The 22,280-nt window shown below is 45.2% G+C and overlaps 2 protein-coding genes and 1 pseudogene across 7 annotated transcripts in view; 2 read left to right on the top strand and 1 right to left on the bottom strand.

Moving 5' to 3' along the window:
* FBLN2 (fibulin 2) overlaps window positions 1-2,350 on the top strand; it is a 91,151-nt gene extending 88,801 nt beyond the window's left edge. For all 5 annotated transcript variants that reach the window (XM_079316758.1, XM_079316757.1, XM_079316760.1 and 2 more), the window contains exon 17: window positions 1,201-2,350. In XM_079316758.1, coding sequence (XP_079172884.1) covers window positions 1,201-1,558 — 358 coding nt within the window. In that variant the 3' untranslated portion in view covers window positions 1,559-2,350. The remainder of the gene's footprint in view (window positions 1-1,200) is intronic.
* Window positions 1-22,280, top strand: part of LOC306807311 (uncharacterized protein) — a 1,031,843-nt gene that overhangs the window by 796,590 nt on the left and 212,973 nt on the right. The window lies entirely within an intron of this gene.
* On the bottom strand, window positions 10,960-11,644 carry LOC306807275 (annotated as a pseudogene). The gene has a single exon. The product of its transcript is annotated as an uncharacterized misc_RNA (transcript).

Here is a 22,280-nt window from a genome sequence, read left to right as displayed (position 1 = left end):
GCAGAGATCAGAGCCTGCAGCTCTCCTTGCAGCTCTGAAATGGCTCTGTTTATAATTAAGTTTTAAAGTAAGATCTTCTGTGCTGTTTGTATCAGAGCAGGAGCAGCCAGGCTGCTCAGTGCTCCACTTTTACAGTGGATTTGGGGCTCCCTGTTTAATATTCAGGTTGCAGTTCCTCAGAGAGTGTTGAAGGGCAGCAGGATACTGAGCTTGCCAGGCCACAGGGCTCTGGGAATGGCACATCCCCAGCTCCTCAGCAAATGGGGCTTGGGAGCCCCAAAATCTCCCTACCCATTTCCTGCCTCAGTGGCTGCCAGTGTTTTGGGAATCCATATGTAGTTGCTTATGGCTTAAAACATACTTTGCTGCCTTACAGAACTGAGCAGCTTTGCCAGTTGAGAAATTTATTTCCCACTCCTGTGTTTTAGGCACCTTTTCACAGGGTCTCATTCTTATTTCCTTGGAGCAGTGCCCCAACCCTGTCAGTGATGAACCCCTGGCTCCCCTTCCCAGCTCGGTGCTGTTTCAGCCTGGCTCTGGCTGTTCTGGTGAAGCTTCCCCACACAGATCCCCATGCCTGTGCTCTGTTACACACTCAGAAATGCTCTCTGCTCAGGCTGCACTGCTCTGTTACACACTCAAATGTTTGTGGGCACTGGGAGGACACAACAGGCTGATCACACGCTGAGCTTTGGGACTGTGGTTTGTCCTAGTGTCTTTTGGAAATACCTAAAAACAGTGGCCAGAGAAAATTAAATCTATTTATTGAAGGAAGGGCCTTCAGGTACATAAAGGGCAGACAAAGCTCCCCAGGGGCTACACCCAAAGATGGGCCATGGGTCATGGTTTTTTACACTTTTGATAAGTTTGATCCATTTGCATATTGGGGGTTAATCCTCCAATTTCTGCTCCAGGTAATGAAGTAATTTGCCCCAGGTTTGCTCCCCCCAGCTCACTTTTTTTCCATCTTCTGGGGCCTGAGGCAGTGAGGTGAGCTTGATTTGCAGGCCTAGAGAGGAACTGTCAGCAGCAGCTGACACTGTGTGTGGAGTACACTAAAGCACTGCAGAATTCCAGATAAATGAAAAATAGAAAAGCTAAAACCCCGAGGCATCGGCCTGATCCTTTGCAATGCCCCAGAGTTTTTATGCTTTCCCTGCTGCTCCCTGGCCTCTGAATCACCTCAGGCCTCTTTCCTAGGAGGTGTGAACGCATCGGCTGCTTCAACTACCTGGAGTGCCAGAGCAGCCCGGTGCGCATCACCTACTACCAGCTCAACTTCCAGACCAACATCGTGGTGCCAGCGCACATCTTCCGCATCGGGCCCTCGCCCGCCTACGCCGGGGACAGCATCGTGCTCAGCATCACCAAGGGCAACGAGGAGGGTTATTTCAGCAGCCGCAGGCTCAACGCCTACACGGGCATCGTCTACCTGCAGCGCCAGGTCAAGGAGCCCAAGGACTTCCTCCTGGATGTGGAAATGAAACTCTGGCGGCAGGGAACCTACACCACTTTTCTTGCCAAAATCTACATTTTCATCACGGCTCATGCCTACTGAAGCCTGTGCTGACGTTGGATTTTATTGGTGCTATGCTCTTTAAGTGTTTGCCAAAGCTTAATACCGTTGAACTGGCATTTCATGTATCTAGCCTTTATATTATTTTTCTATCATTGCTTTAAACTTTCTTATTGGTTGTGTAAATTAAGTTAATTTTTATCTTTTTATGTTTTGTTTTCTTATGCGATTCTGTACATCATCATCTGCCAACAAGCAAAGAAAGGGTTAGAAAGGCAGTACAGACCTAGTGAAAAATGCTGGAACCTTTTCTTAGCAATGATTTTTGGGTGTAGTCATGTCTGCAGGGTATTGCACTAGAGAGGGCAGGTGTTCATGTGGGAGTACTGGGAAAAAACATGGAATTAATTCTCTTTTCTGACACAGAGTTCTGGCTTGGCCTCACTGGAGTGTCTCTGCTGAAGTGCTGAGTCAAGGCCATCCGTGGGCACTGATGGTGACCCCACCTCCTGCTCCTGGGTTGTTTTCCTCCTTCCAACTTTCATAATATGTTGCCTTAATATATATATATATATATATATATATAAATAAAAGAAAACTCCACCGGTGAAAAAGCCTATGGACGAATCTTGCTTTAGTAGGAGTGCTCATGTGCTGAATATTTGCAAGACCAAGGCCATACCAGAATATTAGACTCTAAGTAAAAGCTCACATTGCTATTTTTACTAGCTGTCTTTAAAGGTGTTGGTGTTCCTCTATGTATGTTCTGTAATTTATAAGTACAGAGATGAAGCTTTGTAACTCTTAAAGGAATGTCCAAGTAGAAATAGTGAACTCATAGTTACTGCTCCTTATTTTAAAGTTTGGGCATGTCCCTGAGCAATAACTTGAAATTTTAAATAGACAAAAAGGAGAGTTGCTTCTCTGCTTCAGGAAAATGCCTCCAGTGGTGTTGCCAAATGATGCAGAGAAAAATGCCAGTGAAATTGGTGGGTTGTATTTTGCAATTTAGAAAAGAGCACAGGCACAGTTTTGAGCTCGATTTCCTCTTGTTCTTCAGGGAACTGGATGAAGTCCAAAGTCGGAGGCCAGATCTGGCAAAGCATAATATAATCAAAGTATTTATTAGAATTTAGAAATGAATATCAGAACTTCTTTGTGGCTCTTTTTGTTTTTTTCCTTCCCCCAAAAGCTACAGTGTTACAATTTTCTGCCTTTGTTCCAGCTGTAAGTATTTTGCAAAATGTTTTAAAGGAAAAACATAGCTGTAAGATACAGATGTTTGTTTCTCTGCAGTTTTAATAATCCTAGAATCCCAGGTTGGCTGGGATCTCAAGGATCATCTGATCCAACCTTTCTTGGCAAAACAATAACCTGTTCTTTTCTACAGTCAATCTTATTTTGATCAATGTGTACACAAAAAAATGGGGAAATTAAATCTAACATGTTTTTATGTCATATTCAAGTTTCATTACATTGTAAAAATTGCATCTCAAAATCTTGTAAACATCACCTATATGGTGAGAGTTAGTATGCTGTATTCACTATATCCCCAGGCCAATCTCTACTCTTCAAGTCACTCCTTTAATTTGGATGTCCTTAAAATAAAGGGCAAATCTTTCTGTATCTCACATCATAAAATCCCATTAGCAGGGAAAAATTATTTATGTTCCTCAGCTATAAAACAAGGACTATCTGTGAGCTTGCACACATCAAACTTCTCTGTTTTTTTTTCCTATAAAAACCATTTAGTAAAAGATCTTCCATCTATCTTTTGTTTTCCATAGGTAGCGGTTTTGAAAGCGTGTAACAGGGAAGTGCCAACTGAGAAACACATGTTTGTGCAATTTGTCATTCCGGTTAATTCCTGTCTTACAGCTCCAGGCCTTCCAGATCCATCCTGAACACGTTCAGGGGTGACACATTTCTCCAAGCCCCACTGGAGCACATCAGGAATCACCAAAACCTGAAGTTTTCCATCAGCATTAGGATTTGATTGAGCACAAATGATATCCAGGCCTCGACTGTGCTTCTTGTCAGAGAACAAATGGACAAGTCATTTGTTACTGGGAGACCTTTTGCTGACTAAAACCAGCCACAGTCAATCATATTAAGGATCTGGCAGTTTTGAGCACCGACTCTTCATTTTCTAGACAGGTAATTGATGAAGAAAGTTTTAGGGAAGGCTTTGCATACTATTAGGAGGAAAATACTCTGCTAGGAAGAAGGCTGTCTTCATCTGTGGTTGGGAAAGGTTGGAAAGGGTTGCTCAGTGCAACTGATAAAAGCAAGAGGAAGGATTTCAGGAGATAATTTCACATTCTTCTGCTTCCAGATGAACCAGAGGAGAGTTTTGCCTTTTTCCAGTCCCTGTTCAAGGGGGAACAGGAGCAGTCAGCACTGCACCCTTTATTCTGTCCAGGAATGCTCCTTCCACTTTATTTGGCTGGATAATCTGTGTGTGTGTGTGTTTCCACATGCACAGGAGGTCTCCGTGGAAAGAGTTCAGGCCTGGGCTGTATTCCTTTTTCATTTCTTTTAAATAGGTTTCATTTATTCCCTTTGGTCCCTTGTGGCCACCCCACCCCTTGCCTGGTTGAGGTGAATTAGGAACAGCTACACAAGAGCTGTGCAAGCTGATAAACTCAGGAGCAAGACTACAGCTGCAAACCTCATAAAGAATTACAGCTGACTTGGGGTGTCTGTTCTGTAAGTGCAAAAACTCAGATGATTGGTGTGTTCCCCAGGATGGAAGTGGCCTTGCTCTGACCTGCCTGAGCAAGGCCTGCTCTGCTCAGCTCTACTTGCTCCTGCCTTGATAAAATCTGACCTCTCTGCACTCTGCTGTGGTATTCCTTGGGAGATCCAGTGATCCCAGAGACTGAGCAGGACCAAATGAGCTGTTGGAAAGAAGAAGAAATGTTCCTCTGTGTGTTTGCTGGAAATATGAGTGGGTCTATTCCAGAGAGAAGCATCAGGTTTGGACTGGAATGTATATAACAGAGTTGAAATAGCAGGACAGGGGGGAGAAGGTTGTTTTTACCTTGTATTTTAAATGGTTCCATTTCTGGAGCAGGGAATTGTTGGCAATCTCCTTGTGTGTAAATGCGTGTCTGTGGGTCACTGCAGGCACTGGCCAGCCCATGGCAGCGTTCCTGTGTGAGCCTGATGTAGGAAAGGCTTTGGCTGCCTCAGCCTGGGTCCTGCTCCTTCCCTCACACTGGGGGACCAGAGCAGGGTAGGGAGCTGTTAACGGGCCCCAATTTTTACATTTCTTCCAAGATATCCCAGGCAGACTTTAATTCTCTGTTATTTCTTTGTAAGTTATTCAGTCAGTTACATCAATTACAACAGATTTAGGGTGTAAGTAAATTTCAGACTGATTTTATGGTAAAAAGCTGTAATAAGGGCCATTCTGCAATATCTCTTCAACTTCAGAGCGTGAGAGCCTCTTGTGCAAAGGTCCCAGTGCCTCTGTCAGCTGAGGGCATCTTGGAAAGCAAGGGAAGGACTGAGCCCCCTCCAGCCCTATTCCCTTGGGCAGCTCCTGGCACACCAATACCTTTGGCACACTCTGGCCATAGGAGGCACACACACATTGTCCTTCTGTGTCCCTCTGTGTCCTTCTGCAGACCAGTCTCACACCTAGGGAGATGTTTTTTCCATTCATTTGCCCTTTTTTGGCTTTGTCTTTCCATTGCTCCCACCAATGCCGGGGGAGGAGAAAGTTCCAGCCGTGGAGAATTAGGATTCTGGAGTAAAAATAGATTTTGAGGTCAAATACAAAGTGTCTTCACACTTCTAGTTTTCTCTGCATCACAGAGACATTCATTTTGAAGTGGCTACTGAAGAGCAGGATTTAATTATATCTGGTTTCAGTGATATGAAGCTGAAGTCACAAACTCGAGCTTTTTGTCTTCTAAAGCACAGTTCTTTCTCATGCACATTCTCTTCCCATAAGCTAGGGATCCTGTTATTTGGGGGTTAAAAATGACAACATCTGCAATGAATTTTCCCTTTTTAGTTGAGGTTGGAGAGGAAGAGGATGCCACTGTGGTGCCTGCCCTACACGCTGTGACAGGAGGGGTGGGACCAGAGCCTTTGCACATCAGTGAGTTCCTGTGTGGCAGCCAAGAATTGTGTTCAGTGCATAAATGCACAGCAGGACTTTGAGCTCCTTGGAACATGGGAGGAGCCAAGGGGATGGCATGGAGGGGCTGAACTGCTGGGGCTGGGGCTGGCCTGCAGCAGTGTCTGATCTCAGTCTGAGTCTCTGATCTCAGACTGAGGCCAGCCCCAAGGGACACAAACCCCGGGCTCACTCTAGGTAAAGAATTGGTCTCAGGTGAGATTCCTTGTGCTTACAGGTGACCCTGGGTCAGGTTAGTGAGCCCACAGTATGTGAGAAATGAAATTGGTTCTGTGCAGGGTTCATTGCTGCAGTCTGGGTGTCCAGTGGGAGTTCTTCCCCAGGTGCCATGACCCTCCTGGAGCAGCATCCAGAAGGGACATCCTCGGGGCACTCACCCTTATAGGCAAGTGACTTCAGCTCTAGTGACTGCAGCTCTAGTGATTTCTAGCTCCAGTGATTGCAGCTCTAGTGATTTTTAGCTCCAGTGATTGCAGCTCTAGTGATATCAGTTCTAGTGATTTCTAGCTCCAGTGATTTCAGCTCTAGTGACTGCAGCTCCAGTGATTTCTAGCTCCAGTGATTGCAACTCTAGTGATTTCTAGCTCTAGTGACTGCAGCTTGAGTGATTTCAGCTCTAATGACTTCAGCTCTAATGACTGCAGTTCCAGTGATTTCTAGCTCTCCTGTGAAGTCACTCCAGCTGACACAGGGATAAAGGACAGGACTGGAAACAGAGCCTTTATTATAGGAGGCCACTGTGAAGGGTGCCAGGGATGAGAGCTGCCCCGAACTGGGGAGAAATGGCGATTTATATGGGGATGGCAGGGGTGGGATAAAGCAACAGAGCAAACAGTCTGAGGGCCCAGGAACCAAAAGAAGGGAAGGAGACCAATGGGGTTCAGGCTATTAACATGAAGAAACTGAGCACGATGGGGGCAGCTCTCTTCTCACCAACTATAAGGGGACTCATTTGGGAGCTCTGTCTCTGGATGAGGATCTATTTTAGATCTTTTTGGCCCTCAGGCCTCGCTCCTCCACAGAGCACAAGGGGTTCCTGTGCTGAGGGCTAATTGCCCTGCACAGTTCATGAGATTTGGTTCATTGCTAATAGTCTGTATTCAATCTCCTGAGGAAATCTCTAGTTTATGAAGAGAAACACTGATTATGGAAAGGGCCATCTGAAGGAGTCAGAGCTTTCCCCAACAGAACAAGTGTGGAATGATGACCTTTCTGGGGAAGGGTGGAGAGGGCAGATGTAAAATCTAATTTTATTTACAAATAAGACTCCAGTGTGCAGAACACTAAACTCTCCTCTGTGTCACCATTACTAGAAAGGAGCTGTGAAGCATATTAGTAACACCAGTTGATCTAATGTAAGGAAAATAAATCCAAAAATGGGACATAAATGCTTTGAGGGAATGGGAGGGAGGAGATGCCTTTCTCTGTCAGTGAGGGCTCCTGACAGCAGCACAAACTCCCCTGGGCTCTACTCCAGGGAGGGATTTTGGCTTACTCTGATTGCAAAGTTACTGGTTGCAGCCAGATGCACCACAGAAGGTGATAGATCCTTCCCAGTACTGATAGACAGCAGGAAAATGTGTGTGGAATGCTTCAGTATGGGAAAAAAAGCTGACAATCTTTGATGAAGGACACTTGAGGTGGAGCACTGTCATTCCTGGAGTCTGAGTAAACCCCACTTGTGTTGGTTCCTGTCTCCAAAGGATTTCCCACAGCAGAACTAGAGATGGTGCTGGTGGCTGAGGCTGAGTTTGTTCTCAAGTTCCACAAACCCAGTTGTGCTGGGTGCCACCAGCACCTCCTGCTGACTCAGGGAGCTCTAAAAGCAAAGAAACAACAAAAAACCCAACATCAATGACTTTGAAAGTAATGCTTGCTGGGGAAAAGACAATATTATTGAGTGTGATAATTGATAAAACATTCGTGTTAATCATAAAAGTATTGGGGTTTGTATAAGCCAGAATACTGAGGTCTGAAATGAAGCATGACACTAAAGAAAGGAAAATACATTATTAAATCATTCTGGTTTAAAATTCTGATTTAAATTTTAAATGTTATGAATATTATGTTTGCAAACTAAGGCTTTCACACAGCCCAACAGATTTTGCAAAATCAGATTTCCTGCCTTTGTGTAATCAATTGCAGCCTATCTACTGAGACAAAACTTCCCGACTTCTGCCAATCATTGTCTACCAAGACCAGATGGTTATTTATGAGACTTGGCAAATTGTCTAGAGACTTCACGTCATCCAGAGGTCCTACAGATGTTTTTGACCACCACTACTTACCTGACAAAATTAGGACAACAAAAAAATAACAATTATTGATTACTACAAGGAAACCATCCCATAAAAAGGAGCTTCAAACCAAAGTTCGGTGGAACATTTTCCCAGCGCTGCATTGCTCCATCTATATAAAATAAAGCAGTCTAAATTTTGCTGAGTATCAAGACTTTTGTTTCTCATTTGTAACACAGAGAAAGAGTTTTCCACAGGTTCCCAACAGCTCGTTGATGCAGAGCTCCATTGGAGTGGATGGGCTGGGGGACGGCACAGCTTTAATCATAACTTAATTTTCCCCTTGAGAGAGGAGCAGAGACACAAATGACACGTGCTCCTATCATTGCCTGAATCACATCTGGAAGATGCTGACATAAATAATGATGAAGGCCATTTAAAAACATTATTACACCATGTTAGTACCTGTATTTTCTTTCAAGAACATATGTTTGCACTAGTAAGTGCACATTTCTAAGCATTGATTTTCTTGGAGAAAGTTTGGAGAGAGCTGCAGATTGGGAGGACTTACCAGTGATGAAATTCTCTTGTTTGTTTCATATGTTTTGAGTCCTGATGCATGTTTGACAATTGCTAAACCTCAGTCAGAAACCTCTCCTCTGTGTTCCCCTCTTCGTGCCCCTACACCCCCTCCCCTGTCACAGGAAAAGTTTTCTTCTCTGAGTTTCCCCGTCCTTACGGCTGCTGCACAAGATGGCTCCCGCCACATCATGGCTGCCCGCGTGTGCCCAAGATGGCGGAGACCGCATGGCTGCAGGCCCTTATATATGATATAATGTAATTCCTGTAAAGTTGTACAATCATGTAGAATAAGCAGTGTTTGTATGAACAAAATAATAAAGCTCAGAAACCAAAAAAAGGACCAAAGATAAAAAGGACACAGATTGCTTCATCACATCATTGCAACGTCCAACAAAAGCAGGGCAGCCCAGATTAACAACTAAATGGACCTAGCTGAAGCAAGATGGGTCTGTCCAGGGAACACCCAAGCGATGAGAACCTGATGAGCACCCACAACTGTGATAACCAGAGCCATGGGGATAAATACATCTGAATGCCCTGTTTCCTGTAAACTAAGACCATCAAGTTACATCTCAGGCAAGTTACATCTCAATACCACCTTCCTGAAAGCCAGGACACGCCTTCATCAGAATTCATCATCTCCCAGAATATAGTTTTGTCCAGCCCAAGTGGTGAAAGAAAATCATATGAATATGCGGATCGAGGAAAGAAGACAAAGACCTCTGCTCCAGGAAAGAAAAAATTGTATAAAAATTGGGCTGACCAAAGCAGTTTTGTGAACACTGGGGGATCCGAAGCAGTAGAGTTCGGATCACGGTGTATTCACCCAGCGCCGACCCCAGGCTCAGTGTTGTCCCTTACAATTGTGGCTGTCGTGGACCATATCCCAGTCACAAAATAAATTATCATTTATTTTTGATTATACTTAATTCGGCTTAATCTCTTTATTATCTATAACAGGTGCCACCATGGAGAACCTGTGGCCACTGGGGCGGCCCTTGGCAGCCCCACTGGCTCCAAGCTGAACAGGGATATGGTAGCTGGGAGCAGTGGTCTGGCCTCGAGGGCTCCTGCTGGCCTTGTGTCCTGGTTTAGGACAAATTAGGAGAAAAAGCCAACCTTGACAATGGTAGCAGCGCCCATGGCAGCAGCTCCAGGTGCGCCCTGAGTGCCAGAGTGCCACATCACCTGCTAGCCACGCTGCCAACCCCAGAATGCCACATCACCCCAGCCATGCTGCCCCTCCCCTGTGCTGCTGGAGAGGAGAGCAGAGGAAGCCGCACACACTGGTCCTCTGTGCCCGCTGCCACCTGCCTGTCACAGCAGCAGCAGCAGCGCCACAAGCAGCGCCAGCACATCCAGCAGCACGGCCATGGACGCAAAGTCACTGGCAAAAGTGAAAAGGTCATTGCCACCAAATTTTTTGGGACAGTGATGTGGTTCAATATGAAAAACAAATATGGGTTCATCACCGGAAATGATACCAAGGAAGATGTGCTTGTCTGTCAGTGCTATCAAGAAGAATAACTCCAGGAAATATATCTGCAGCATAGGAGATAGAGAAACTGGAATTTGATAAAGTACAGGGAAAAAAAGGCCCCAAGCAGCTAACATCAGAGGACCTGGTAGAGTTCCAGTAGAATGTAGCAAGCATGCACCAAACTGCAACTACTACCCACATCCTAAAAGATATTGTCCCCCACACAACTACCAAAGAGATGGAGCCCAAAGCCAAGAGCCATCAAGCCTCAGCAGCAGCCCAAAAGCAAGGACAACACAAAACACCGGCCAGCTGTTCTACGACCAGAAGCCCCTTCCCATATTCCCATATCTCCTGGCACATGGCTGTGAGCACACAGGGACAAGGGGACAAAGGCTGGGCTGCCCCAGGCAGCAGCTCCTGCCCATCTGTGCCTGGCAGGAGGCTTGGCATCTCTCCTGGGAGTGCACGTGCCGTGTGTTTCTTTGGGACCCATCCCTTGTGTTTGGGTGATGGCAATGCTGGCAGAGAGGCCAGCCCAGAACTGGAAACTGATCCCTGTGCCTCGTTCCCATGGATGTCGAGGCCTCCAGGCACCACTTGAGGGATGTAAATTGTACCTGTTCTCACTTAAGGCCTCCTCACCCTAGCAGAAAGCCGCAAAATGGTTTGGGTATGAAAGGTGCCTCATTGGCTGTTGCAATGGTGGGAGATGGAGAATGGCACAACACTCGTGGTTTGTGCAGCAGGAAGAGTTTAATGATTTACACAGCTCTTACACACCCTATTCAAAGAGTCTGCGTTGCAACCGTGGCTATGATTGGTGTGGTGAGTTTAGTGTTGTAGTGTACTCACTAGAATTATTTATTCATTTTCTGTTGTGAGATAGGATTAGGAGGAAAGTAGCATAGGCTTAAACTTTGAAGGGTATAAAGGAAAACTTTATTATTAAAAACTAACAGGAAAAAAAAATTAGAATGGAACTTTTAGAACACTATTTTGGTGCTGCCTTCTTTGCCTTGGCTGCTTTGGGTTTGGCTGCCTTAGGCTTTCCTTCTTGGGGCTTCACCACTTCTGCTTTAGCCAGGCTCTTGACTGCCTTCTTGGGGCGTTCCCCCTTTTTGGGACTGCCTGCCTTTTTGGCTTTCTTGGGACTCTTGGCTGCTTTCTTGGCTTCTGCAGCTGCTGGCTTCTTCACCTTCTTGGGGCTCTTCTTCACTGCCGCCACTTTTTACTTTTTTGGGCTTCTTGGCTGCTGGCTTCTTGGGCTTGGCAGCCAGCTTTTTTTTTCATTTTTCTTCATAGTGGCCTGCAGGCAGCGCCTTCTTGAGCGCGTTGAAAGAGAGCCCCATGCACTCCTTAGAGACAGACACAGCCTTGGTGATCAGCTTGGTGCCTCCAGGCCACACGGGCTTGCAGCCTTTGGGAGCACTCGCTGCCTCCTTCTGCTTCTTGGCAGCCTTGGCACTGGGAACAGGCACAGCGGGAGTGGGAACAGAGACAGCGGGAGCGGGAACAGAGACAGCGGGAGTGGGAACAGAGACAGTGGGAGCGGGAACAGAGACAGCGGGAGCGGGAACAGCAGGAGTGGGAGCAGGGACAATAGGAACAGGAATAGATACAGCAGGAGTGGGAACAGGCACAGCGGGCACAGCCTCTGGCATTGTGCCGGCCGTCATCCACGGCCCAGGGAAACCACCAGAGCTCCCTACTTGTGTTCTTGCGTGTTTGGCTTTCTGTAGCCAAACTCTCCTCCTCTTCTGACACACACAGTCCAGCTGTAGCTGTCCTAGTTGGCCTCCCATCCCTCCCTTCTGCCTGCAGTAAAACATGGTGGGACTTCCCCTGGCAGGGCCGGTTTGGCTTTGGCCCTTCCTGGGGCTGCTCTGTCCAAAGGACGGTGGGATGGGCACCTCAGGAAAGGAGCAAGGTTTTAGTTCCATGTGCTGGTAGGGATGTGGTGTGACTTGGCAGATTGGCTAAACTCTACCTTTCTTTCCTCTCAGACATGGGGAATATGCCATCCCTTAGGCAGGCTGCATGAACACAAAAGCCTGATTGGTTATTTGTACAGTTCTAATCAAAAGAAATGCTATCTAAGCATCTGCAATATAAGTTTAGGGTATTTCCTGTTTCCTTTAGTTTTTTCTTATTTCTTTTTAGAAAGAACACAAACTAATTTTGCTACACCCACCAACTCTTTTTTCCTTAATTTTTTTTTGCTTCCTAGTAGAAGATTTTTCTTAAGGATTATAGACTAATTTTACTGTACACATATTGCACTGAAACAACTAGTAACTTTTTCTTATGCCTACTCAGAGAGCTGGCTCCTATAAATAGTATTTCACATGGCAGGCATACAATACCCATGCTCTGTGGTCTCTGCCAACAATTTTAGGTATGGAAATGAGGTCAATATTCATCTAGAGACATATTTTATTTGGAAACCCTTCTCTACTTTTTCCCACATTGCTGTGGGAGGGGTGGGAAGCAGAGATGGACAACAGCTTTGTCCGTGGGAACAGATGGAAGGTGCAAAGCAGACATCTTCAAGAAGAGCTGACATTTTAAGCATTATCAAGTCTGCAGGGAGAGATAGTATCTCTGCTGAGACATAATGATATACTTGGAAGAGCAGACAAGCTTTACAGCATGCAAGCTGAAAAAGCATTTTGAGCCTGATGCTTATTTCTTTTTATCATTCTATCCCTATGTGCAATAAAGATGTTATCTCCTCCCTCAAACCTTGTCTTGCTTGTATCCCAAGACCTTCATGTCTAAAATTATACCAGATTTGACTTTCCAACTTGTTTCCCATCCTTGATATTGATGTCTGCTTCTTCCCACCTTTAAGGCAATGCTGCATGTCCTGGCCATGTGACACAGGATAAAGAGAGTGAGGGTTTATTTTTTGTTTGCTGTCCTCATTGCTTTTACTGATGAATGTTTATTTATCCATCAAATCAGAATAAGCAGTCATTTGCACTGGATCCTGATTTCAATTATGGATATCATAAGTATTTGAGTAATAATGTCATTGTTTGTTATTAGGCTTTAAGTAACAGACATGAGTAAATAATAAGACAATATAAATATAAATGTAAATCTACTTAATTATCCGAGCCTTAAATGCCAGGCAATAATGCCTAATCTAAAAAAAGAAACCCATGCAAATTACTAACATCAGAGGGACTTCAGAAAGAATCTGTCTCTTATTAAATTTAAGTGGGTCAAATCCTGCAGCTTCTCAGTGCAGGGGAGAGGTTTGTTCAAGGATTTTAATGGACTACACCATGATAAATGATGACAGAAGGAGTGATAAATGCAATGTGTTGCTCATTAGGACAGGCAGAGATGGGCTGCTAAATGATGGGTACAGATCTAATGATTTATTTGTAGAAGTACTGAGAAATATTCAAGCTCTAACTTAAGGTAAGCTGTATGTTAGGATGATACTAAATAAGTTTGTGCAAAACTTGAGTCTCAAGGAATTGAATCTTACATTATTTGTCTTCTATAGAAGCAGAAGTAATAGCAATAAGGAATAAAAATGTGTATCCAAACAGATTGCTTGAAATTACAACCTTAGGGGTTTTCTTCATCAAAAACTGGCAGGAAGAATTTAATGCTGACTGGGTGTTTTCCATTAACTTCTGAAGAGCTCATTTTTGGGTGAAGCATTAATAAGGAGTAAAGTGGAAAAGTGACAAAAGCCTCTGTGTTTCCTGGGTTTCAGCACTTTGAGTGGATCCTGTGGCACATCTGTGCCCAGCCCGTGGTGCTGTGCAGCTCAGATGAGCTTCCCTGGATCACCAGGACCCCAGGGTACCATCACTGCTCCAATTTTCTCCCTCCTTGTTTGAAATGCGAGGAACAACAACCTATAAGAACATGGCCTGTGCTTCTGCAGCAGCACAGGGAAAGAAGAGCTGACTTGGGAAGCAACCACTTTCCTTGCTTTGTGTGAGCTCTTGGAGGGGTGATGGTGCAGCAGTGTGTTCCCATTCTTGTCCAGGACAAAACTGGATTTGGTAACTGGGAAGAAACAAACAGCAGCCACAGCTGGGAGGGAGACAGGGTGGGATGAGAGGAAAAGAGGAGCAGGGAAGGGACCAGCCTGCCCAGGGCAAGGAGCTCCAGGGAAATGATGACTTTGCCTTGGTTGTCAAGGTCAAGCTGTCAGAGACAACCACAACCTGTTATATAAAACTGATGCAGCTGTTCCAAGGCTTTGAGCACGCCAGTGCTCCTCAATTTGTTTTACATTCCCCAGGGGCAGTGATATGTGTGCTCTCTACCACTCAGATGTGTGAAGGGAAATTAATTTCTGCTCCCTGCAGGGGGAATCTGGAGGGCTCTGGCTGAAGCAGAGGAGGGGAATGGGTCTCAGGACAGTGTTAGAGATAAGTTTGCTGTGAGGATAAGGTGGGAGCTCTGCTGTGTGGGCTGAATGGAGATCCCACCACATATGGCTGAGAGGGAACTGGTTTGCAGTTCTCTCACTCCCTTGCTAAGATTCATTTCTCTGGGGCTCTCAGGAGAGGACTGCAAAGCTCAGAGTGGTGTGGAAGCTGCAGTTTTGCTGTTTCAATCTGCATGAGTTTCAGATACAGCCTTCTACCTAAGCAAGTATTTTGGTATTGAATTAATTAGCAGTTCTCTTACCACAGCACTTTCCCAGGAGCTGCATCCCACACCTGCACCCCTTCAGCTTTCCTGGCTGCAGCCCCACCAGTTTCTCAGCCAGGCTAGGAGGGTGCCAGCTCCACTTGCCCTGAGCCCAAGTCCTGCCTGCTGTAATTCACTGCCTTTGCAAAGTTATCTCCTCAATGACCTTGCTTCATGATCTCACTGCAGAACCTGCTGCTCAACCAGCCCCTGCAAAGCTGCTGGGGCTGTTCTGGCCCTAAGGACAGGCTGGGTTTGCAGTCTGGGGGTGCTCATAGGGTGCTCACGTGCTGTGCAGTGGGACAAGGAGGACATCACAGCACCCATTCCCTGCCTGGTAGTGTTCCTTCTGCCTGGGCAGGTGTTTTGAGTTTTACAAGTCAACGTAGAAGAGAGGCTGATGGGCACTGCCTTTAGTTCTGAACTGATGTAACTGATGTAGCCTGGCTGCAAAAAGAAGGTGTGAGGACTGCTGAGGTGAGCACTATGCTGCAGCTGAGCCTGTGCTGTTCTCTGAAACTGGCAGGTAAAAACTGCAGGATGCACAAGGGGGATCATACACCCTTCACACATACTGGGCAGTGCAGGTCACCAGTTTTCCCTAGAGCCACCAGGTTGAGCCTGACCTCTGTCTCACAGCCCTCTGGTGAGGCTGTTACCTCACCTTGCTCTTGTCATGGTACCTACAACAGGTCAGGATTTGGTGAGCCCAAACCCAGTCTAGCAAACATTCACATCCAAAATCAGAGGCATGCAGGGAGTGTTTGCAGAATTAAGGCTCCAAGGTGTCCATGGGCTGTGTATAATCGTGCTCAGTGGTAGGAGAGCAGCTGCCCTGGTCATACCTGTGTCTGCACCCCCTGTGACATCTGGCACCCCAGGGTGGTGGCTGAGTATGCAGAGCTCAGAGACAAAGGTACAGCCAGCCTGGGAAGGTTCCTTTCCCAGTGCAGGCTCTGCAAACAGGACTCCAGTGTCAGCAGATGGAGCTGCAGAAATTTTGGAAGCCATCAGCTCCAAGCTCTCTGCCACCAGAGCAAGTGGAGCTGAGTTTATGCCAGGCTGGAGTCCCTCTGCCCTGGAGCCAGCTGGGAGAGCTGGGGGTGCTCAGCTGGAGAGGAGAAGGCTCCAGGGAGAGCTCAGAGCCCCAGGAGAGCTGGAGAGGGACTGGGAACAAGGGATGGGGGGACAGGACAGAGGGAATGGCTTCAACCTGAAGGAGAGTAGATTTGGATTAGATTTTACAAAGAAATTTTCCCTGTGGGAAGAACTTCCCTGAGGGTTGGGAGGGTGCCCAGAGCAGCTGTGGCTGCCCCTGGATCCCTGGCAGTGTCCAAGGCCAGGCTGGACATTGGAGCTTGGAGCAACCTGGGACAGTGGAAGGTGTCCCTGCCATGGAGGTGGGACTGGATGGGCTTTTAGGTCCTTCCAAGTAAACCATTCTGAGATTTTGCAATTATTTAGCTCTGGAGTTACTTGTAGCTACTTGTAGCCTCTCATTTCCCTTCATTCCCTTCATGTTCCCTTCATTCCTTTAGTTCTGCTCTCTGGACTTTCGTCCCTTCCCTGTGCCTATGTCAGGCTAAGAGACAGGATCAGGCAGGGAGCAGAGGGGCTGTGAGACTCAGCCTGCAGCCAAATCATCCTGCTCTTCTCAGATGACATTGTGCAGAGGGAAAACAACATCTAAGAGTTACAGATAGGCCAGAATGACAACATCGTTAAAGCCTTTGTCATTCATGATGAATACTTGCAAGAATGTTTCTCATCTTCAGAGGACAAAGGTCTCTTTTTAAAGAGAAGCATCATCTGATCTAAACCCAGATAAAATTCACAGCACTACCGCTGCATTCATCAGCACGAAGAGTCAGAAAGATACTGGGTACCACTATCTCACACAGGAAAAAGTACAGCCTCACATCTTCAGAGTTTCTTTTGAGCTAAGCAAACTTCCAGCAATTTTCCAGCCAGGGATTAATTTCTGTTGTGATCTTGCTTTCCAGACACAACACAGCTGCTCCCTGGGCTGTCAGACCGGGGCTGAGCCATGCACCCCTTTTAGGAGCAGCAGGATGACAGGGTGGTCTCTCCTGTGTAAGGCTCGGTGCCCCCTTGAGAAGTGTCATCCAAACAAAAAATCAGTTTGCTGGAAGTCTTCCATCCAAGCTGCTGCTCTAGGACTCATTTAGTCGTGTGAGTGATGTAATGAAAGTCAAATGAAATTCAGAATAAGATTTCTTCCACCGAAGGGGTATTTTTTAGCATATTAGAGAACTGTGCAGTACAACAAGAGGTAGGAGAGAAAGGGAACATGCTGGACTTAGTAATGGCAGTTGCAATGAACATATTTCAGCTACTATAAATATACAACTTACTGTAAAAGGAATAAACAGCCAATATGAGGAAATATTATTTTTTTAAACATCCTCCAGAGTGGTTATTTGTGAAAGATGTGCTTGTTGTGTTCCACTTGCATAAAAAGTGTATGTAGGCAAGTTTCTGAGCATCACATCCTGCACAGGGGTTTGTGCTGAGGGAATGTTTTTTGGTTTGGGAAGGGAGGAGTAGAGTGTGGGTTATTTTTAGGGCTTTTGTTCATTTTTTTCTGAATAAGAAAATTGAATGGTATTGAAGAAAATGGAATTTTAAAAAAAAGAAACTGGAATGGTACTGAAAGCTGGAAGACACCCTTTCCCTTCCACAGCAGCAGGGAAGACAGCATACCCATATTATCCCAATACATTTACTCAGAGCACTTAGAGTTGTGTAAACTCTTTACACGGATGTGCTTGTCCAAATTTCTTCATGGAGAGCATGGTCAAGCATATGACCAGGCTGCCAGGGTAGTGGGGGAGTCCTCACTCCTGGAAGTGACCCAAAACACACGTGGGTGTGGCACTTGAGGACAGGGTTCAGTGGTGAACAGGGTGGTAGTTCTGGGCTGTAGTTGAATTTAATGATCTTAAAAGTCCTTTCTGACCTTGATAATTCTGTGATTCTGTGTTTGGCAGGGGGATGACACAGACAGGCTGTCCTATAAGATTATTAGGTACAAGTATAAAGAGACCTTTACTCCTCTGTCTCTATTAATTTGCGCAGCGAGCTTGAATTCTTTTCTCTCTCTAATATTTTCCTCTGATTGCCTTCATATTCAAATTTAAATTAAAGCCAAAGATAACTGGCCAGAAGCTCTCACCTTTAGCCTGTAGATGCTTTTGCTATCAGCTCTGGTGTGTCACACAGCAGTAGCGGTGCTGCCATGGAGGAGCTGATGCTGGAAAGGTTGAATGGAGCTGTGGTGAGACACGGCTCATAAATCTGAACAAGTCAGAGTTCTGATTTACACTTTAATTAAAGTATGTATCACACATATATTAAAATTCAAATGCTTAACTAATATAAAGGTCAATGGAATGCAGAAGCTGGTCCCTTCCTACATTTTTAATTTCTATATTTTGGTTCACTCAGTTAAATGTGCACACAGAGCAATCAGGAAATTTAATCCAACAGTTTATAAGGAAAGATACAGTGATGTGTCTTAATCTAAATTCAAATTACTTTCTTCTGGAGAAAAAGTCATAGCTGTCAAAACTATTGCTGTACTAACTGTAAGTTTATCACTTTTGTTACATAATCCCAGGAGAAATTAGATTACAAAACCTGTTTCTGATTCTTAAGACTTATACACCAAATAATAAAAATTTGCCTTGATTCATAACCTGTTAGACTTCATTAAAAAAATATGGAGCCTAGAGATTTATGAATAGCAGTGACATTGACATAGCTTCATTTGCAAAGAAATTACATCCATAGCTCTGCATTAATCTGTAAGTGCTTATGAATGAGAACTCATTATAATTGTTGGGAAAAAATATTTGTAGGATTTACAAGTGAGATATTATTTATCCTGGGGAATTTATCATTTCAATTATATACAATTAATACAAGTCATCATTTAAGACTTCTGGTTGATGAAATTATCCTACTTTATCTGGCTGATGACTAATTATCCTACTTTTCAGTTAGACATGAAGAATGTTTTGCTTTGAATAGTTTAAGGACTGCAGGTTTTCATCATGCAATAAGCAATGGCACAGATCTGTTTTATATGATATAGATAATTCTTGTCTCCTAATTAACTAAGCACAGGATTCAGCGCTTGCATGGGCAGAATATCAATGTGATGACTGAAAACTTCAGTAGTGCATGTGAAAATCCAGTTTCATGGTTGTAGGTATTTATATCTACCTGGTCTCTCCTTCCTAGTCTGTACTAACATCAGTTTGCAGCTTCATCTGTACCTGCTTGGTCCTTTTCCCTGCTGAAGGGCCTGTGGCATAGGGAAGTTTTGCTCAGCAGGGACAGTGACACCATCCACCCACACCATTCTGTGTTCCACATCTCAGGCAGCTTCTTGCCCAAATTAAATCCCATTTGATGCTATGGCACTAAAAGTTTGTTTCCTGCACCAGGAATGACCAAGGGAGAGATTTTCTGTGCAAACACCCTTTAGTCACAAAACCTTACATTCCTGAGACTGTAAGTGCCATAAGGATGCAGCTGCTGTCCTGGCTCTGTATTCTCTGGGAAACTGGGTTACATTTGCAAATAAATTTGCTTCTATTTGTGTTTTGTATTTACCAAAGCACCGGTCCCAGGGAATACTCAATATCCATCCAGTGTCCTTGACCTTGTGTCTGCCTAAATCCTGAGTCTGAAATAAGAGATGTCCACACAGGAATATTTCAGCAATCTCTGGGAAGACTGGACAATGATATGAGAGTACAGGAGTTTCTTTTGAATTCATGATGTAGAAATGGGAATAATTATAGTGTCTATGAATGCTTCCAGGCTGTTCTCTGGGTCCAGAAATTTCTCAGTACCAGAATTACCAATCCAAGTTTTCGCAGCACGACAATGTCCCTCAGTTCTCTCAATGTCAAACCATTCAGTGCATTGCTAAAAATACTTTCCTTGTGCACAAAGCCAGCCTACATGAAAGGCTGGCGAGCTTTGGAAGAGGAAAGCATCGGAGCTGCCTGTGCTGATTGACTACTCCAAAGCAGCTTTCTGCAGAGAGCTGTGCAGATTGCTGAATGGATCAGCTGTGGCTGGGCTCTCACCCCTTTGTGTTTCCCTCGTGTATGGACAGACAGGCATTGAGGGTTTATTGCGCTCTCTGCAGGCTCGTTTTAACTTGGGAGTGTGGACACAGCAAATGGCAGCTTTTAATTTTGCTTTTGAAGTCTGTTTTGTTCAAGAATATAAAAAATTATGCTCATCTTGTTGGAGAACTAGAGCCAGTGTGTGTCTGGGGAACAATCAAAACTTCTGGCACCCGTTTGGGTGGGTCATTAATACAAAAAACCTGGCAAATAAATTAATTTTTCAAATGCTGCTAGTCAATGTCTACATTTGTACAGTATTTGATCTGAGGCTAACAAAGGTCTGAATGAAACAATGCTTGACTTTTTGGGGAGCTTCCATTTCCCCTTGCAGAAAAGATGCTGTGCTCTCTGGTGCAGCCACAGCATTTCAGAGCACGGAGAGCAGGGGTGACACTGGCTGAACACTGGGGCCAAAGCTGGAGCACACCTCAGGACAAAGGATGGGAAGTGGAGGAGACAGAGTGAACGCAGAGCTGAGGAGGATGATGTGGGGAACCAAGCATATGATGCTGCAGGTGACTGTAGTCTTAATTAGCTATTTTTTTTTCTGGAAGGCTGTGGCAGAACTCTGAGGAGGCTGATGGAGTTTGGGAGTATCCTGGATGGTTGAGACCATCCTGAAATTTGTGTAAGATTTTGCTGTTTCTGGAAAGGCAAATAAGCTTCTCAAAACGGCAAATGCTTGAACAGGCCTTAATTTGACCATAATGTAAATTCTTTTATTTTTTTGAAGGTGGGCCAAAATTGGGATTGAGCAAGAGAGATCAAAGTAAACTAGAGCTAAATGCAGCTGAGGGAAATGTGAAACTAATTTACAAAACCCCAAGTCGCTTTATGATCTGAACAAGAGAGATCAGTGCTGGAAACTGTAACACAGTTCCTACATGGCAAAGCCAAGAGCACCAAGAGAAATGGTTCAGCAAATCACTTGCATATGAGCCAGCCAGGCAGTAAATGGTTCATCTGATAATCTGCTGTTTTAAGTGTGGAGGTTGAGTTCTCCTTTGTGCATTCATACTTGCTGTCTCTAGTGACACTTCCGAATTGCAGTTTGAAATGACTTTGTAATATTGTCTTCCTAAGGACAATTACCTCTTCAGAGATTTGTGGTATTACCATTATTCCTACAGATAATCCTTATTTTCTAGCAACTTGGATGGGCCTGTTCCTGTTGATTCAGTGTTGTGATGCGATGAAGTTTTCAGGCATCTTCCCACAACAGCCCATGACCACAGCCCAGGAGGGCATAAGAATGCCCTAAGGCTAAAGGCAGAGGACAAAATGGGGGGCCCATTTGTACCTTTTTTAAGATGCCCCTGGATCCCTGGAAGTGTCCAAGGCCAGATCTGACAGGGCTTGGAGCCTCCTGGGCTAGTGGAAGGTGTCCCTGCCCATGGCAGGGGTGGCACTGGAAGAGCTTTAAAGAGCCTTCCAGCCCAAACCAGTCTGGGATTCTGTGATCATGGGCCTTTCTCACTTGCATTAGTGAGATCACACAACTACCATCAGGGTCAGTCCTGAAACCAAAAGACTTGGAGCTGGATACACAGGACAGTAGAGAAACATGAGAGCACCCTGTAATGCACAAGCTGATCCCATAGTGATGCCCTTCATAGCATCCATATATGTTTTCTGTTCAAGACAGGGCTTTGGAATGTTCTTAACTTGGCACACACTTTCCAGATGCTGCATTTTGGTAGGTGCTGGTGGCTGTCCTGCCTTGCTGCATCCTCATGGAAAAACACCCAGCCATCCTCTCCAAAACCCCCAGCCAGGTTCTCAGCCAAACGAGGAAGGAGTCTTTGATAGCTGAGATGCTGAACATGCTGAAACCCAGCTGTGTTATCAAAAAGTGTTATTTCTTCTTTGAAGATCCTTTCAGAAAAGTTGATGAATTAAAATGCTTTTCAGATCACAGAAGGAACTGAATTTCCATCTTGTGCCTCCCTCTCACAGAAGGAACCGCAGTCATTACAGGAGAAGCCAACGCCTGTCTGCTCATGATGGATGTGTACGAGTGAGAAGTGAAAGTTCCTTTTATTCTTAACAGCCAAGTGCCACAGTCGGAGTTTCAACCTCTTAATCAATCAGTGTCAGCCACTGTCACAGTCCCTAAGCACCACAGTTAGCTCTGCACTACCCTATTACTCCCATTACTGTTCCTGCTGCTGAACGGGCTCTGCTGCACAACTCCTTCCATCAGGAGACGGCTCAGAGTGGGTGAAAAACATACTTTGCTGCAAAGACTTGCTGGGCTTTGAGATATCCAGATTCTCAGCTGGCTCCATGGGCAGGTGGCTAGGACAGAAAAGCTTCTGCAGAGCTGAAAGACAACATATTAATTATATGAAGGGAAGGGAAGGGAAGGGAAGGGAAGGGAAGGGAAGGGAAGGGAAGGGAAGGGAAGGGAAGGGAAGGGAAGGGAAGGGAAGGGAAGGGAAGGGAAGGGAAGGGAAGGGAAGGGAAGGGAAGGGAAGGG

This window comes from Erithacus rubecula (assembly GCF_903797595.1).
Source record: "Erithacus rubecula genome assembly, chromosome: 13".
Classification (NCBI taxonomy): domain Eukaryota; kingdom Metazoa; phylum Chordata; class Aves; order Passeriformes; family Muscicapidae; genus Erithacus; species Erithacus rubecula.
This window is presented reverse-complemented; position numbering and strand designations above follow the sequence as displayed.